The sequence below is a fragment of the Pteronotus mesoamericanus genome, unplaced genomic scaffold, assembly GCF_021234165.1.
Source record: "Pteronotus mesoamericanus isolate MK-2021 breed Mesoamerican mustached bat unplaced genomic scaffold, CSHL_Meso_final contig_50, whole genome shotgun sequence".
Lineage (NCBI taxonomy): Eukaryota > Metazoa > Chordata > Mammalia > Chiroptera > Mormoopidae > Pteronotus > Pteronotus mesoamericanus.
The window spans coordinates 39,577,779-39,595,200 of NW_026555186.1; the positions used below are offsets into that span (position 1 = coordinate 39,577,779).

The following is a 17,422-nucleotide window of genomic DNA, read 5'->3' on the forward strand; positions in this document are numbered from 1 at the left end:
GGCCAAGTTACAGATCAGTTTGGTATTGTTCTTAGACTTGGATGGGATCACAATTGTAAATTTTCTTGAACAATATAATTATAGGTAACTTGGCCAGTAAATTAGAATTAGGGCCAGAGTCACAGATTCTTTTTGAGGCTGGTTGAATCATCTAATATTTAAATATTTGGGAAGTTCATATGTTTAAAATAGTTTTCTTTACATAGGTGAAAAAGTGTTTTTACTGAGATCATTGTTTAAATCCTGATTTGGACAATTATAGATCCCATCCAGTTTTTAACATAGTATTTTTCTGAATGAAAAAGTGGTATATACTCATAAAAACCTCACTATATACAGAAGAATAAAGGAAATAAACATTCACAATTACATATCTTTGTTGCACCTTTTATTTAACTTTTTGTGTAAACTATTTTTGGAAACAGTAATTGAGGGTCATGATGCATATATGGTATACTTTTTGAAACACCTAGTCAGCCTATGTTTTAGAGTAAATTTTTAGTAGTATAAAACATTTCTATAATGGTTATTTTAGTGATTTTGGGAATAATGAAATATGACATACCTGATGGAGTCGGGGGGGGGCACAGGTTGGTAATTGATAGCTTTTCTCCTTTTTTCAAAGGAAATAATGAAAATTTAATGAAGAGGAAGAGAAGATGAAAATTTAAAGTTAGGTTTTTCAGTGGCTCTAGTAACTACCAAGTTACCATATAAAGTAATAGCAGTATATAGATTAGTAGTACTTTGAATTGTAACTTTAGCATCACATAAAATGGACTATATAGCTAATGGAGATTCGTAACTAATCTAAGTCTTTTGAGGCAGTTTTGTGAATTGAAGAGATGCACCAGAGTCACAAGACGGAGAACATGCACGCACGCCCCCTTTCTCCTTTTCCCTTCCTTTTCTCTTCTCACTCTTTCATTCTCTTGGCAGAAAGTGGCAAATAATTAAACGGGAGGCACCACAGGCTGAAGAGCAATGCATTGTTGGGTTTAGGGTAGTTCAGTGGTGGGTGTCCTATGTCCTACTGAGGTCCCAGACCAAATTACAAAGTAGATTGGCCCTTGTCACTGTCACTTATCCTTTGAATTTCTCTTCTACCTCCTTCCATTGCCCTACCTTCTGGAAACTGGCATTTGATGCTGTCATCTCATCTAGTTATCCAAAGACATCTCAGCCAGGCTGGTTTGCTAAGAATTTGCCATCTGTTTTCCATTTTGACCACCGTTCCCTAAGTTTCTTTTCAGTGAGGTATTGGCTTAGGGACCTGATGAAAATTATTCACAGTAATGCCAGAAGGAGAATGAGATTCCATTCTCCAGGAGGAAGCTGTTTCTAAACAGAAGATGCTTCAGAAGCTCCTTCCCTCCTAGCTGGACCACTGTCCTAGGCTGAAGACCAGGAATAAAACCATGATTCTTTGAAATAATCCTACCCTTTAAATTTCCATGATTCAAAATGTCCTCCACCATTTGTCAGACTAACAAAATTTTACAGTGTTTTATATGTCAAAGGATATAGGTTAACACACAATGTTTGCTTATACTGGCACTAATATTGCTCATGATATTGAACTATCGTTATAATTCACTTACATATTTTTAATTTTTTTAAATCAAAGTAATTTTGAGCCTTTGTGAATTCTTTGTGACATTGGTTATTTTTTCATTTCGTGAATCCATTATTTTTTAAAATAGGTGAAACCAAAAAGACAGTCATTTTAACCATTTTGGATGATTCCGAGCCAGAGGATGATGAAAACATTATAATTAGTTTGGTGTACACGGAAGGTGGAAGCAGAATTTTGCCCAGCTCTGACACTGTTACGGTGAACATTTTGGCCAATGACAATGTGGCAGGAATTGTTAGCTTTCAGACAGCTTCCAGATCTGTCATAGGCCATGAAGGTGGGTTCCTTCTTTTGTTGAGCACATTGATTCTCTTTTCCATGGATGCCATTTTTTGTTTAGTCTTTTAAAGTTTCTGATTTTTATAATCCTTTCAGGATTTTATAGGGCTTTGTATGCTGATGTGCATGGAACTTATTTGGGAGAGGGATGTGCAGTGAACTGTTTAACTCTATTTATGAACTTTGTGGATTGGTGTTGGGTTCTAGCTTGCCACTCCATGCTGGTGTGATTTTAAGGAAGTTAGCCAAACCTGGATGCCCAGCTTTCTTATCTGTTGAATGACGGCAAATACCACTTCATAGGTTTCGTTATTAGGCTTAAGTGAGCTAATAAATGTAAACTGCTTAATATAGTTCTTGGCACGTGCATATGTGCTCAGTGGTAGCTGCTCGTATTAATCAGTGCAACATTGGTTCCCTGCTCAAAACAAGTAGTGGTTCGTGTATAGTGAGTGCCAAACTAGAAAAAACAATAAAAAAAAGTCCATTTTTTCTTAAACAATTTTTTTGAATATTTGCTTAATATTTCACATTATATGTAAGGTGTTGCATTTACAGGGTGGGGCAAAAGTAGGTTTAAGGTTGTGAGTACCTGAAACAGAGTTTATTCTTATATTATTATTTATTAATTATTGTAATATTTTTCATATGAACAACTGTAAACCTACTCTTGCTGTACCCTGTAGATTGTTGTTTTGTTAAAAAGATCATAGCAATTTTTTTGTCTTTGAATAAGCCTGTTTGTGACAGAACTATTATTTACAGCCTGTGTTTCACTATAGTTCATATTTAGAAATAAAAAATTGTACCTTAAAAAGATAAGAAATGGAAAGGATATTGATCATGCATTTGGACTTCTGTTTTACAGATGAGGAAACTGAGACACAGAGATAAAGTGACTTGACAAGGTCATACAGCTAGTTAATTGCTGTGCTGAAAGCTAAATGCATTTGAGTGTGTATTACCTTTTACCTCACTGTGCACCCAAACTGCAAGTTTAGCTCATCGATCCAAATGGCTTAGACATTTTCTCTCACTCTTTCCTTTTATTAGGGGTCTAAAATCTCACGATGTCAGAGAAATAGTGAGTGAAAGTGACTAACAAAGAATCGTAAGTTCAATCTAAAGACAGATCATCAAAAAATTGCTTGTAATATAATACAAGTAGCAGAGTCACTATACGGGAAGTTAATTTTAATAGTAATGACAATAACAAAAGCATTTATTGAGTGTTCTGTGTGTCACACATTTCATGCCCAGGATTTCACTTAATTTTAACAACAGCCCAGTGAAATAGGCCTAACGGTTACACCAGATTTTCACATAAAGAAACCGAATTTTAGAAAGACTAAATAAGCACCATTATTCATGGTAGAGCTTAAACGCACTGCCATCTGAATCCAGAGACCCCTCTATAGGGCAGTTTATGAGAAGAGACTTTGTTTTGCTGGCACTTAAGTCTGCTGCAGGAGTTGACAATGTAGGATCTTTGGGTAAATACTTCAAATGGTTTGGGTTGGAAGAATAATGAATTTGAGTACAGATGTCTATGAGAGAGAGGAAAACTGGTGAAAGAACCTCTCTATCTACAAATGGAAACTGGATATTTACAAATGGAAATTGGATATTTAGAGGTAATAGTTGAAGTCAGAAAAATTAATAAATTCTTTGTGGACAGAGAAAGAAAAAGCACATTGTCAAAGATCAAGGTGTGAAATACCAGGCTAAGGTGATAGGAAAGGAAAAAGATCTGAGAGGAGAGAGAGAAGGTTCTGCCAAAGAGGTGGGGAGAGACCAGGTTAAGAGTTTGTTCTGATTAGTTATCAGAAGTAATCAGTGTGTCTCATACTAACATGTGCAACAAGAAGGTAACTTTTATTGCTTCCATGAATGCTCCCTAGATTTTTTATATTTTCTAAGCAGAAATTGGGAGGAGTTTTTCTTTTTTCTTTTTTTACTTATTTTACTTTTCCTTAATCCTACACCGTTTCCTAGAGTCTAAATTAGTTTTCTTTTTCAAAAACATTGTGCTTAATCTTAGTATTTTGAGTGTTACTTTTTATAATGCTGTGAAGTTGCATAGACAAAAGTGTAACAAGCTTAAGGTTGCCAGATTGAATTAATGAAAATGTCATGGCAATTCTTCAAAGATAACCAATAAGAAATGGGATAAAAAAATTGCCATGTGGGATTTTAAAAATGCTAACATTGCTTTTGGCCTATCGTTGGAGTTTCATTGATAAGATTATATTTAAAACATGGATGATTCTGAACTTTTGGCTCTAGCATGCATTTTCAGTACATGGGGAGAAATTGCTTTAGTGTTTAACAATGTATTGAATTCTGTAGAATCTTTTTCCTACATTTTTGTCCTAAAGCAATGAACAAATGTCTGGTGGTAAATGTTACTTTCTTTCAAACATAATGGGAAGAATTTAGAAATATGGGGTAATAGATATTTTTTCTTTTACTGTGATTGCAAACTGTGTATAAATGGGCTCTTTATAAGTCTGTATGAGATGTTTCACTCAGTCACCCAACTTAGCAGCATCATAGTCTCATGTCATGTTCAATGGATTTAATAATTTTCCTTTTCTCAGAGACGTTGTGAATCCTTTTTGGCAAAGATTTGAACAAGAAATGTGACTTGTAAAAATATAGAACACCTGTACAGTTGTCCTTCAGTATCCATGGAGGTTGGTTCTAGGACCCCTGAGGATTCCAAAAATCCATGGATGCTCAGGTCTCACAAAAATGGCATAGTATTTGCATATAATCTGTGCACATCTTCCTGTATGCTTAAATTTATCTTTACTTATAATTTCTAACACAATGTAAATAGCTGTTACACAGTATTATTTACTCAGTAAGAACAGGAAAACTATACACATGTCAACTTTGGTTTGTTTTTTTGTTTTTTTTTTTTGGATGATTCCAAGCCAGCAGAATCATGCAGCTTCTTTCCCCCACGTATTTTTGATCTAAGGTTGGTTGAACTTGTGGATGCAGAGCCCATGGATACAGAGGGCTGACTGTATTAAAAACATTCAACTTTTTTTTAACAGTTCATATTGACAGTTTGTGTTTCATGTTATTCATATCCCTATATTGTTTTAAATAATTCCTATTATAGAAGGCAATCACTTTAGATGGTACATGTATACAATGTGTGTGTGTGTGTATGTATAAAAAATATCAGTATGTTTTCTGTATTTTAGTTTTCTATTATTTTTACACATGTAGCTGCTTTTTTTATTTACCTTTGTAAAAAGAATCCTTGTTTGTTTTGGTAACAAGTATACAAAATACTCAGGGTTGTTAAAACGTACTTATATTCCTATTCCTTATCTGTATTAGGTTAGGCCTAGGCTCTACATAATGTATCTGCTTTAAAGTATCATCAACTTTTGGTGGACTTTGTAGATTTTTTTATCAGGATCCTTTTCCGGGAATATAGTCAAATTCTCTGGTAGATGAGGGCCCCTCTTAGTTCTTTATCTGGGGCAAAATCTGGAAGCCAGCAAAATCTGGAAGGCAGTACCTGGTATAAAAGTTTGTTATCAGAAAAATTTACCTTCCTCTCTCTAACCTACTTTCTGTCCTTCCCATTATATAAGATCAAGACTGGTTTTTAAGTTTTTTCTTTTCTAAAAACTGTTCTTTGACTTTTCATCCAGGTAGAAGGTAACTTTCTATTAATATTGCCTAGGAGGCATTTAAAGTAGACGCGATACCTTCATTTTGATTATTCAAAAAAATTTTACACTGTTCATACTATTGACATAGTTTACAGTAGGCTTAAAAGATTTTGTGTCTGAGGAATGCTTTGTTTATATTTTATTTGTGTGTGTATCATGCTTCAAATTGTGTTTCTTGCAATATTTTCTTGCCAGTTTCTTGTGTGGTAATTTATTAAATTTACAAAGGTGATATTAAATGGTTTTAGACTCTGAATATTTTATATGTTTACATATTTTACAAGTTTATAGGAGGATTTTACTTTTTTTCCCTCTCCTTAGCATTTTATTTTTAACTTTACCTTACAATGGTATATTTATTTCCAAATTTCTGTGTATAATCTTGCAACCATAGTTTTTAAAATTATTATGACTATAGAGTCCTCTTCAATGTGGGTCTTTATTGACTTACATTTTGTTTTCTTGCCACTTGTATTTTATTGTATTTTTAGCACTGATCAAGCTTCCATAATTTTCTTTTTGAAGTATTACTAGGTTTTATTGCTAGGTTGTATGATTTTTAAAAATTTGAAAATCATGACTCTGTTTTTTTGGTGTCACCAGACAACACTGTAGGCAAAAGAGCTTAATGACTCCAGGGCTCTGTCTATGCCTTTCACTAATTAAAGCCCTTTTAGTTCGATACAAACCCTCTATGAGAGATTCTGCGTGATGTGCAATAGAGAGACTCCAGAGTTTTATGGTAGTACCTATATTTGTTCATATGAGCTATACAAGGATAGAAATTTTAAGTAGTATCCTGACAATTATGACCGATTGTACACAGTCTTTTGCTTTTATATCCTAACCTTTTGATAATCTGATTCCTAACTAGCATTTCCTAAATGTTTAAAAAAAAACAAACCACACAAGACATAGTCTAAAATAAATAAATAGACACAAAAAAAGACAGACTAAAATAAATTTAGTGGTAACTAAATTTTTTTTGTATTGAAACACAAAATTTATACATTGAACATTCAAGTGTTTGAGGAAATCTTATTTAGAAGTCTTTCTGATACTTTTGCCTTCTTATACTTCCAACTCCCCCAAAATAATTCATTGTCTTAAAGATAAGTGTGCTTAAATTTAGTATAAAAATGTAATTTGGTTTTTTTGCTAATTGAAATGAACATAATTTCCAAATTAATCTATGATATTTTAAGAAAACTTTTTATTAGTAATATTTGTTTTATCTTCAGAAATTAAAAAATTGGCAGTTTAAAAATATGTCAAAAGGGTGTTTATATTTTATTTGTTTCATTTCTATTCTGCTCAGTTAAAAACTCTCAGATGTGCTTACTTGAATAACTAAGTAAAAGTGATATTTTTAATGAATATGCATGGCTTTCAGCTCTTTCTATGCTATACAATTTGAATAAGGATATTCTTTTAAAGCCTTTTAAAGGTCATTCCATTTATATTTTTATAATAATAATTATTTTTTAGTGCTGTGGCTCATTAGTATACCTTAACTTGCGTTCATCATCATGCAAGGCTTTTGAACTGAGCATACTCTCAGCAAGCCGCATGGCCATCAGCAGCATTCCGTAGCAGCTTACGTTTCCCTTTCAGCAGTTTAAAAGAAATGACTATAATGATTTTATTCAGTTTTACAAAGCATTATATGAGGAGAAAGCCAGGAATGGAAAGTATGTACAATATCTCAATTATCCAGGAAGGATACTGTAACTTTGGTGAAGTTACAGAGACTGATGTACAGATTTGACACCTTTCCTTTGTATTTCTTTTTATAAAACATAATCATTGATGGTATATGTAAGTTACAATTCAAAGAAATGTGATTTTCAGGTATTTGCAAGCATTTTTATGCATGCATTGGGTAAAATCACATTGCATATCAGTGTAAGGAATTGTGTCCTTTTGAAAAGTGAAGGAAAATTTATTTGTGCTATCGTTAGTTTTGACCATGAGGATTTTATTACTTTCTTTAACTTATAGAACATCTATGTTCTGGTGCATGTTTTGGAGTGTATGAAAGCTTGTGTTTCCCATTATAGCATGTGCTTTTGTAACTTTTACATATTGAACTTCCTGAAATTCTACTAAATAAAAGTCTTTAGAAATGAGATCCCTGTGTTAATAAACAATAAGCATGTATAAAGCTTCTAGAAAATTCAAAACAGAACTGCTTTATAATGTTCTGGAAAAGGTACTGTAATGGTTGCATGTTTGGGATTTGGGTTTTGCTGAGTTCAAGTTTTAAATTCATTTTCCATTAAGCATTTTACTTACGTACTATGTATATTTTACTTGCAGGAGAAATTTTGCAATTTCATGTGATAAGAACACCCCCTGGTCGAGGAAATGTTACTGTTAACTGGAAAATTATTGGGCAAAATCTAGAACTCAATTTTGCTAACTTTTCTGGCCAACTTTTCTTTCCTGAGGTAAGACCACCAAGAAGAGCTTTACTGAACCTATGTAGAGAAAACTGCATTTGGAGAAAATTGGGAAAACTCTGATTATATAATGCAAAGATTAATGGAGGCAGAAGGGAGGGCTACTTGCTTGGAACCCTAAAGGAAGAACATTAGTTGAATAAAGAATTTCTGAGACTTGAGGAATGGATTTGCTTTTCCATAAGAGCTTGGTAGATCTCCTTTAAAGAGACAAAATGTAGCCTTTGTTTCTGAGCCAAGCTCTCTTGCTGCGCTCGAGGCCTCCCATTGCTGTCAGCTGTGTCATCCTGAAGATGACGATAGTATTTGTCCCTTTTCTCTTACTCTTCACTGTCTTGGAACTTCAGATGCATGGCAACAGCAAACAGTTCCAAAAAACAAATGTCTTTTTATGTCCTGTTGACAAAGTATTGCACAAAGAGAGTCCTAGAAATGTATTGTTGGGATGCCATTTAAGAGATTCTGATAATTTGAAAAAAGGTGATTGTTGAGAAAGAACCATAAAATCACTTCTTAGAAAATTGGCACCACTTTGTTGTAACTCAATCATCTTTCTCTCTTCTCCACATTCACTTGGTGAATTATTTTTTGAAAATGTGTTTAAGTCTTTTTCTTTTTATTTCCACTGCCTCAATATTAAACCAAGCACCTATATAGCCTTTGTCCTTGAGTACTGCATTGGACTTCTAATCCCTGGTCTCCCTCAGGCACTGGTATTTCCCACGTTCTAGTTTTTTTCCTATTCACCACTGCCATAGAATCTCCCGAACTAAATTGCTTTGTCTGAACTTGTCAATAGTGCTACTTTGCTCATTGGATAAGATCTACAGCGACCAGCTTAGCCTTCGAGATCCTCTACGATTAATCCTATGTGCCTTAAGCCTGGCTTCTCATTAGCGAATGATTTTAATTTATTTTTTAAACCACAGAACACTTTGTTTACATAAAAATGTATTTGGATGCGCAATTTTTTAAGGCCAATAAAAGCAGGAGATATTTTGGGTTTAGGGATAGTACAGGGATGGATTTCTTTCTGTTTGTCATAGGGGTCATTGAATAAAACATTATGTGTACATTTGCTGGATGACAACATTCCGGAGGAGAAAGAAGTTTACCAAGTCTTTCTGTACGATGTCAGGACACAAGGTAATTCAGAATTTTGTTTAAAATTTTTTTCTGGTATATTACCCTTTTCAGAAAAAAAGTAATAGTTGCTATCTTTATATAACAATTCAATGCACAATAATTAAAAATGCTGTTTATATATCATCTGTTCCTAAAACTGTTAAATACAAAAAAAGTCAGCTCAGAATGGGAATATATTGTCTTTATGGACTCAGGAACAACCTCTAAAATTTTGCTAGATATTTTCTTATGGAATAAAATACATTTCCAAAGGAAGAAATTTTTTGTAATTAATTTTATGTTAGCAGGCCAATTTGGACTTACACCTTATACGGATATTTCAAATTCACTTATTTTGAGCAAAGTATATGGGTACTTTCCTCAGTTTCTGCTCAATTTCTGTACTTCAGATGACCAGTATAGTAAGTAACGACTGTGTCAAGTGAAAAAATTCAAGTTTTCTCTCTAGAAAAAGAAAATTAAAATGTAGATTCTCTTATTCAACCTGGAGACTTCTGTTAAAGAAATGAACAAAATAGAATATTTTCTATCTACTTTAATATGTTTCAGAGAGTGCGATTATATTTTAAGTGTTTAGAAGTTAATGCCAAATCACTGTCAGAGTTCTTTGGTCCCTGACGGTTTTAGGAGTTCCACCAGCAGGCATTGCCCTGCTTGATGCTCAAGGGTATGCAGCTGTCCTGACTGTGGAAGCCAGTGATGAACCACATGGAGTTTTAAATTTTGCTCTTTCATCAAGATTTGTTTTGCTGCAAGAGGCTAACGTAACAATTCAGCTTTTCATCAACAGAGAATTCGGATCTCTAGGTTTGTGTTGCTCTAGAATGAATGGGTTTCCAGGCAGGTGCTTTTTTTAAGTATTCTACTTGTGTGGGTGAAAACCATCGCTGAAGTCAGTCAGGGACAGGAAAAACATTAATGTCTGTTAATTTAGGATAGGACTTTATAACTTCTTTGTTTTTGAAAGATTAAAGGAATTTTATACTGTCACAAAATGGAATGTAACAGTCATAAAATCATGGCATCCTATAATGGTAATGTTGGCTGTGGGCCTGCTAACTTAGGCTCGGCTCGTGGTGGCTGTATTCCATATGTCTCTCATTCTTCTCTTGGGACCAGGAGAGAGACAAGCAAGCAAGCAAAAACATGCCAAGCCCCTGGAGGTCCAGGCTCAGAACTAGCACTGTGACTCGTCACTTGTGCTTTGTACTGTCAGCCTAAACAAGTCACAGAACCAAACTCCAAGTCTAGAGGCAGGGCACTATGCCTGTTCACAGCGGGGCGTCACTGAGCCATTAGATGGTAAAGGTCAAGGATATGGGAAGGAGTAAGGAGATGGGGCTAATTGCATAAACTATTGCAGATGCTTTTAGGAAAGCTGAAGATTTCCTTATGAGCTTCTATTTTAAAAGTTTAATTATAAAATCTTTTCACATTGAATTCAAATAGGAGCCATTAATGTCACATATACTACTGTTCCTGGAGTATTGAGTCTAAAGAACCAAACGGAAGGAAACTTAGCTGAGCCAGATGTTGACTTTGTCCCGGTAGTTGGCTTTCTGATTTTAGAAGAAGGGGTAACAGCAGCAGCCATCGACATAACTATACTTGAGGTAAAAATCTTATGTTGTATTATTGTACTAAACCTGAATAACCACATAGAAAGTAGAAACTGATAGAATATTCTTTATATCAGTTTATTTCTTTTTGTGATTTTTTAAAAACGATGCAGGGCTTTCTGTTGTTGTCTAGAAAGGCTGGTCTGCTGTTGTGAAATTTATTATAGAAACATCTTATGATAAAGATAATTTCCTTAGGGCAGTCCCCATTAGAATAGCATTGGCCTAAGAGATTCTAAAGGAGCATTTTGATTACTCCAAGGGATTAATTGTATCAGCAAATCCCTGTAGGTCATCATCTTTATTGTTAAGACTGGTTAAATTAGAGATACTGAGCAACTCGCAAGAGGCTGATGACATAAAATGTTATTATGGTCACACTGAAAGTAATCAGTGGTGACTAGAACTGTGTTTTAAGTGATTTTTCATATTGTGAAATCTTGTGCTGTTTTGAGACTATTTCAGTTACCTAAATGCATTTATGAGAGGTTTATGAAAATAGGACATGTGAAGAGGGGTAGGAGATGATGTGCGTGTGGGGGCTGGAGAAGCGGAAGAGAGAGAGAGAAAAAGAATGTTGCCTTAGAAAAATATTGTTCCATTACTCTGTAATTTGGGGGTTCTATTTTTAAAAGATTTTTCAGAGGCTTTTTACTTTCACAAAATTATTAGTGTAAACCATCTATCATCTGAGGTAACTCATATTTTGTTGATTACTGTGGCCTGGTGACCTAATAGTATGAGAACTGATACTATTCTGATAGTATGAGAACTCTAAAGCCATACGATAAAAGGTAATATGTTAGTATGTGACATACAATGCAAGATTTTATAAAACTGTAGGGTCAGTCTTATTTTCAAATATAATCTATTAATGTAACAATGTAAACCAATGGATCATTCCTCCCCTATGCTAGTTTTTAAAGCAGGAAATGTATAGCCACCCTTCTTTTCTTTAAAGAGTCTAGCTTTTTGAACACAGGGTTTCCAGTTTCTTTCTTTCTTTTCTCCCTAGGTCTTTGAAGTTCTTTCTACTCCCTGAGTAGCGTAAGAGTAAGAGTTTGCAGGCCTGTAAATGTAGAAATAAGCCAGGTGGGGGTGGTGAGGGAGGAGTTTTTGCACAGGGGTAGGAAATTGTGGGGTAGGTGTGGGAAAGTTCCTTTTACATCATCGATTCTGTAACTCTCAGTCTCTATAATTAATAATTTAGATACTCTCATTTTCATTTTCTTATTTTTTCACATGGAATCATATCTCCATTAAATAAAATAGAGATATATGTTGTTATATACATGGTGATACTGTATATACATGTATACACTTTAGATTTCTGTGTAAATATTGTTGCCTGTCTGGTCACTACTGCCATGGCTCTCACTAGCCCTGTTGAGCACTTGCCTTATTTTCATTGCTGTTGTGTGGCTGGTGTTTAATAGTAATAATGCGACAGGTAGCTAATCACTTTTTAAAGAACACTCTGTAGGCCTTTAAAGTATTCCACACATTATTTTTAATCATCATAATTTCTGAAGTACTTATATTTTCTCATTATAAAGATGGCAGAATTGAGACCTTAAAGTTTAAGTAATTTAAGTTAACAATTTGGTATGAAGTCTGTCTGCAAAGTCTGAATTTCATAATATTATAGTCTTCATTCTAATCATTGGAGATTCATGTAATTTCAAATCTTTTGCTTGTATTTAATATAGATTAAGCTTGTATATTTATAATCTTGGTTTACATATAATATTAATATAGATTTTAAAAATTATATGTTAGCTGTTTCATGTAGTTCAACCTAATAATTTATCATACAATCAGGTGTAAGTTTAATATTGGGTTGGCCAAAAAAGTCTGTATGATTTTTTCCATAAAATGACACATTTTTCATTCTCACTGGTAACTTTATTGATTTGGATATTTTGAGTATGTTGGCTACCCACATGATAGAATGTTGATTGTTCTCAATGTCTCGATTTGATTTCTGTCAACTTTAACCGGTCTACACAAGAGTGGAGCATCATCCAGCGAGAAATCGCTAGCACAAAATTTTGCAAACTACATTTGACATGTACTATCAGTCAGAGCACCTTCTCCATACACTGCACAAGTCTTTTGTTGCATTTCAGTTGCATTTTTACCTTTTTTGAAATAATAAATCATAATATGCCAAAAAATGTTGCGTATTTTCTTTTATCTTCAGTATTGAAATTGCTATACAAAAAATCACCAATTTTGATAAGGTTTTTTTTTTAATGCATACTGATATGACAGCTGTCACAATACAACAAAATTGTTCTAAATGAAGTTAAAGACAACTAAGCACTAGTAGAGCCATCTTATGATAAAAAAAACAAACTTTTAGACCAACTCATATCTTTATGGTTTTTTAGAAAATGCAGCTTTATAGAAGTTCAATTGACAAACACTGCAAGGTATCACATAAAATTGTAAGATATTTAAAATGTATATTGTGATAATTTGATATATGCATATACTGTGATAGAAGCCCTCCCATCTATTTAACATATCTATCACCTCATGTATTTATCTTTTTCCGTGTGTGACAGCCTTTAAAGTTTACTAACACATTTCCATTATACAGTGTGGTATTATTAACTGTAGTCACCATGATTTATATTAGATCTTTAGATCTTATTTATCTTATAGGTGAGTTCATATTCTTTTACTAGTCTCTCCAACACCTTGACAACCAGTTTTCTACTATGTTTGTGTGAGTTTGACTTTTTTATTTTGATGCCACATATAAATGATACCATGCAGTGTTTGTCGTCTTCTGTCTGGCTTATTTCACTTACACAATGCCTTCAGGGTCAGTCCATGTTGTTATAAATGGCAGGATATACTTTCTCATGGCTGCATAATATTCCACTTTGTGTGTATGTTGTGTGTGTGTGTAGTTCATCTTCTTTTGCACATTTTTAATCAGATTGTTTGATTTTTGGTATTGAGCTTGTGAGTTCTTTATATATTTTGGATATTAACTCCTTATCAAATACAGGATTTGCAAATTTTTATTTTTGTTCCATGGGTTGCCTTTTTTATTTTCTTGATGGTTTCCTTTGCTATGCAGAAGCTTTTTAGCTTGATGTAGCCCTTCCTACTTGTTTATTTTTGTTGCTTTTGCTTTTGATATCAAGTTAAAAAAATCATCATCAGACATGTTAATCTCTTCTCTGTTATCATTTTTATATTTTCTGTATACCATTAAAGCATTTATATTTGTTAGATCATTTACAAAACAGCTTGTGAGGGGGGATTACTTTGAGAGCATAGTTATAGGGAATTTAATGGTTGTAAATCTTGCAGGATGATATACCAGAACTAGAAGAATATTTCCTTGTGAACCTAACTTATGTTGAACTTATCATGGCTCCTTTAACTTCATTTCCTCCTAGACTAGGTATGTTGAGTTTTTGTTTCTTTCTTTTACTCACTGCAAACAAAGTAAATTTATTTTTTAGTCAGAAGTAGTCATTGTGCTGTGTGTCAGTATCAGCTATATGTGGGGGGTGCTGGGTTGGGGGGGTGGAGGGACAGCAGTGTGGTGGTTGTGGGAGTGATGTGGGGGGGGTTTGGGGGGGATAAATGGTGATGGAAGGAGACTTGACTTGGGGTGGTGGACACACATTACAGTGTACAAATGTGGTGTGGAATTGTGCACCTGAAACCTATATAATTTTGTTAGCCGTTATCGCCCCAATAAATTCAATAAAAAGAAAAAATATCAGCTATGTGTGAAAATAACTATGCTTTTAGATTTATTTTAATTTAGTAACTATCATGTTTTGCAGTTTTGACCAAAGAGTTATTATGTGATGCTTTCTACATCTTACAACTGTTTTGTAACCAAATTTGTAATCTTTAAAATAGAAGTAATTCTTAGGAATTTTTTCTTTTAAAATTTAATTTGCTATTTTCATCGTATCTCTAAATTAACAGATGCTTTTATTTTCTTTTAGGTTAAGCAGAGCTTTTACTCGTGTGTTTGTTGTGTCCTTGTTTCTTTTTTAACTTTTTATCTCTTCCTTTTCATTCTTTAGAAAAGACTCAGTTAATTCATTACAGACTGAAAGGTAAAACTTGAACCTTAGAACAAATTTATGTAGATTATTTATTTTTAAAACACAAACTCCTCTTTGTTTGTAGTTTGGACATTTAATAGTGGGAGATTTTATCTGAAACCTGTAGGGGGTGGTAGTGAGTAGCACCAGGGTAGCCTGACTCCCATCCCTTCATTAGAAGGCGCCCTGGGCAGAGGGGCAATTCATCTGGGTGAAAGGAGGAGAAGCATGGCCAAGAGCAGTGGTCCAGGGAATAGGGGTTTCTCACTCACTCCTGAGGCTCAACATGACAACTTTGAAAATATAAAAAGGAACTCATCAGTTTATAGCTTACTATTGTTTGAAAAAATTTCAGTTCTTTTGCAAAAGAGATAAATGACTACAAGGACTAGGTTGTTTACATCAAGTAATTAACAGAAGATAATTATCATTCATGCTAAGAAAACTAAAAAAATAGTTCCTATTTCTTTTAGACTCATATTAAAGGCACTTTGAATAGTTTAACTTCTGTTGAGTGCTTTTGATGCTCCCGTTTCATGTGGTTTGTATGTTAGTATCCTTATTCCTTATTATCTTCCCATTCTACAGATAAGGGAGCTGAGGATAAGAGAAGCTAAGTAACATGCCCAAAGTCACACAACTAGCATAGTGGAGCTGGTCTTCTGCTTTGCAGCCTCTACTCTGATGGGCACAGATTCTGATTTTACATTATTTGTTGAACAATGCATTCTCTTCACTCAGAATTACACTCTTCATACCCTTTCCCTACTTCGTCAGCTGTAAGTGCCCCAGATTAAGGTAGTGCCCCTGAAATTTAAAAGGTAGAGAACAAAATATTAAAAAACAAAAAATGGTAACAGGGTTAGTTACTATTTCAAGACTGACTAGTGGATATTGGTAACATATTGAACTGGGTGGACAGAATGCAAAATAAAAAGGGATTAAGGGAAGTTTACTTCAATGTTAGTCTCACTTCATTTCTCCTAACCATTTCCCCATCTCTCCCACCTGTCTCAAATTCTGTTTGTATCTGTCTCTGTCTGTGTCTGTCTTTTTTCACCTGTATTTTTCTCTTCAGCACTTCTTGTTTCTCTTCCCATTTCTTTCTCTTTTCTCCCTCTTTCTACTATTCCAACTGTCCCCGTTTTCCTTTTTTCTCGAAGTGGATTAAATAATAGAAATAAAACTATAGCCTCAGTTGCTTATTTCCTACTTTTCTCAGTTGATTAAATTTCAGTAAGTCAGTGACTCTTGTTAGCAAAATGTTTTCTTGTTCAGATGTTATAAGTCTATTTTCTTAAACATCTTTTGAATAGTGTTGTAAATACCTCTAAATTGGGAGTTAATAGTCTCAAAGAGATTATCTTTAAATTCTATATCAAATAGTGCTTTTTAAATCATTTATATTTATGTTAAAGTACACTTCTATGTTTTTTTTCAGATTCAGAGGGCTTAACTGCACAAATTATGATTGATGCCAATGATGGTGCTCGAGGCATAATCGAATGGCAACATAGTAGGTAAGCCCAAGGCCGTGTGAGAGCCCTTTTTTGAGCTCCAGATTCTTTATTATTTACAGAATAAAAGCTTATAGGAAAAATGCATATATTCTTTTCACTCTAGGTTTGAAATTAATGAAACCCAAGGACGTTTAACATTAATAGCCCAAAGGAGCAAAGGGGCCCTCGGCCACGTGTCCTTGTTTGTGTACGCCCAGAATCTGGAAGCGCAGCTGGGCCTGGATTACAGCTTTGCCCCAATGGTGAGTTCCTTGAGAATGATAATGATTCAGGGCCTGAATAAAGAAATCTTAAAATAATAAACTGTGATATATTCCTCAGTTAATTAGGGCAGAGGACTCCCACATGGTAGAATAGTTCCCTTCACTATTTTATTAAAATATATAAGTTGAATTTTCAGTACCATTTTAATGATTATTCTGTATTTTCTCAATTTATTGCAATACTTAATACTGGAGAGTTACCATGTTAAAAATTTATATTAGGTGAACTTCTCACAGGGTTTCTCATGCTTCTTGAAAATTTAACTCTTTTATTTTTTTAATTTACTTGAGACACATTTAGTGTTTTAAAATACTTTTTACTTTGTCTCTTCATGCCTTTTAATTACGCAAAAATTTACTTCTCCCACAAATTTTATCTTCTAAACTTAATATTGTTGATTTAAATTTAAACAGCTTGTGAGAAAAATAAGGGAATAAATCTGTTAAAAGTTGATTTCACTTTTACAGCTATATTGTATTTCTTTCCATTCTGTAAAAACACAGAGTGTATTTCAATATACTACTGTTTATTTTAACTTTCTTGACCAGATTCTTCATTTTGCCAATGGAGAAAGGTATAAAAACATTGACATCATGATTCTTGATGACGATATTCCAGAAGGAGATGAAAAATTTCAGCTGATTTTAACAAATCCTTCTCCTGGACTAGAGCTGGGGGAAAATACAATAGGTAACATAATTTTTTTTACACAG

General features: G+C 33.8%; 1 protein-coding gene across 1 annotated transcript in view; it reads left to right on the forward strand.

The window, feature by feature from the left end:
* ADGRV1 (adhesion G protein-coupled receptor V1) overlaps nt 1-17,422 on the forward strand; it is a 507,230-nt gene that overhangs the window by 138,261 nt on the left and 351,547 nt on the right. The window contains exons 34-42 of the mRNA XM_054578596.1: nt 1,704-1,913; nt 7,933-8,063; nt 9,122-9,221; nt 9,849-10,028; nt 10,671-10,834; nt 14,171-14,264; nt 16,367-16,445; nt 16,549-16,687; nt 17,258-17,399. Coding sequence (XP_054434571.1) covers nt 1,704-1,913; nt 7,933-8,063; nt 9,122-9,221; nt 9,849-10,028; nt 10,671-10,834; nt 14,171-14,264; nt 16,367-16,445; nt 16,549-16,687; nt 17,258-17,399 — 1,239 coding nt within the window. The remainder of the gene's footprint in view (nt 1-1,703; nt 1,914-7,932; nt 8,064-9,121; nt 9,222-9,848; nt 10,029-10,670; nt 10,835-14,170; nt 14,265-16,366; nt 16,446-16,548; nt 16,688-17,257; nt 17,400-17,422) is intronic.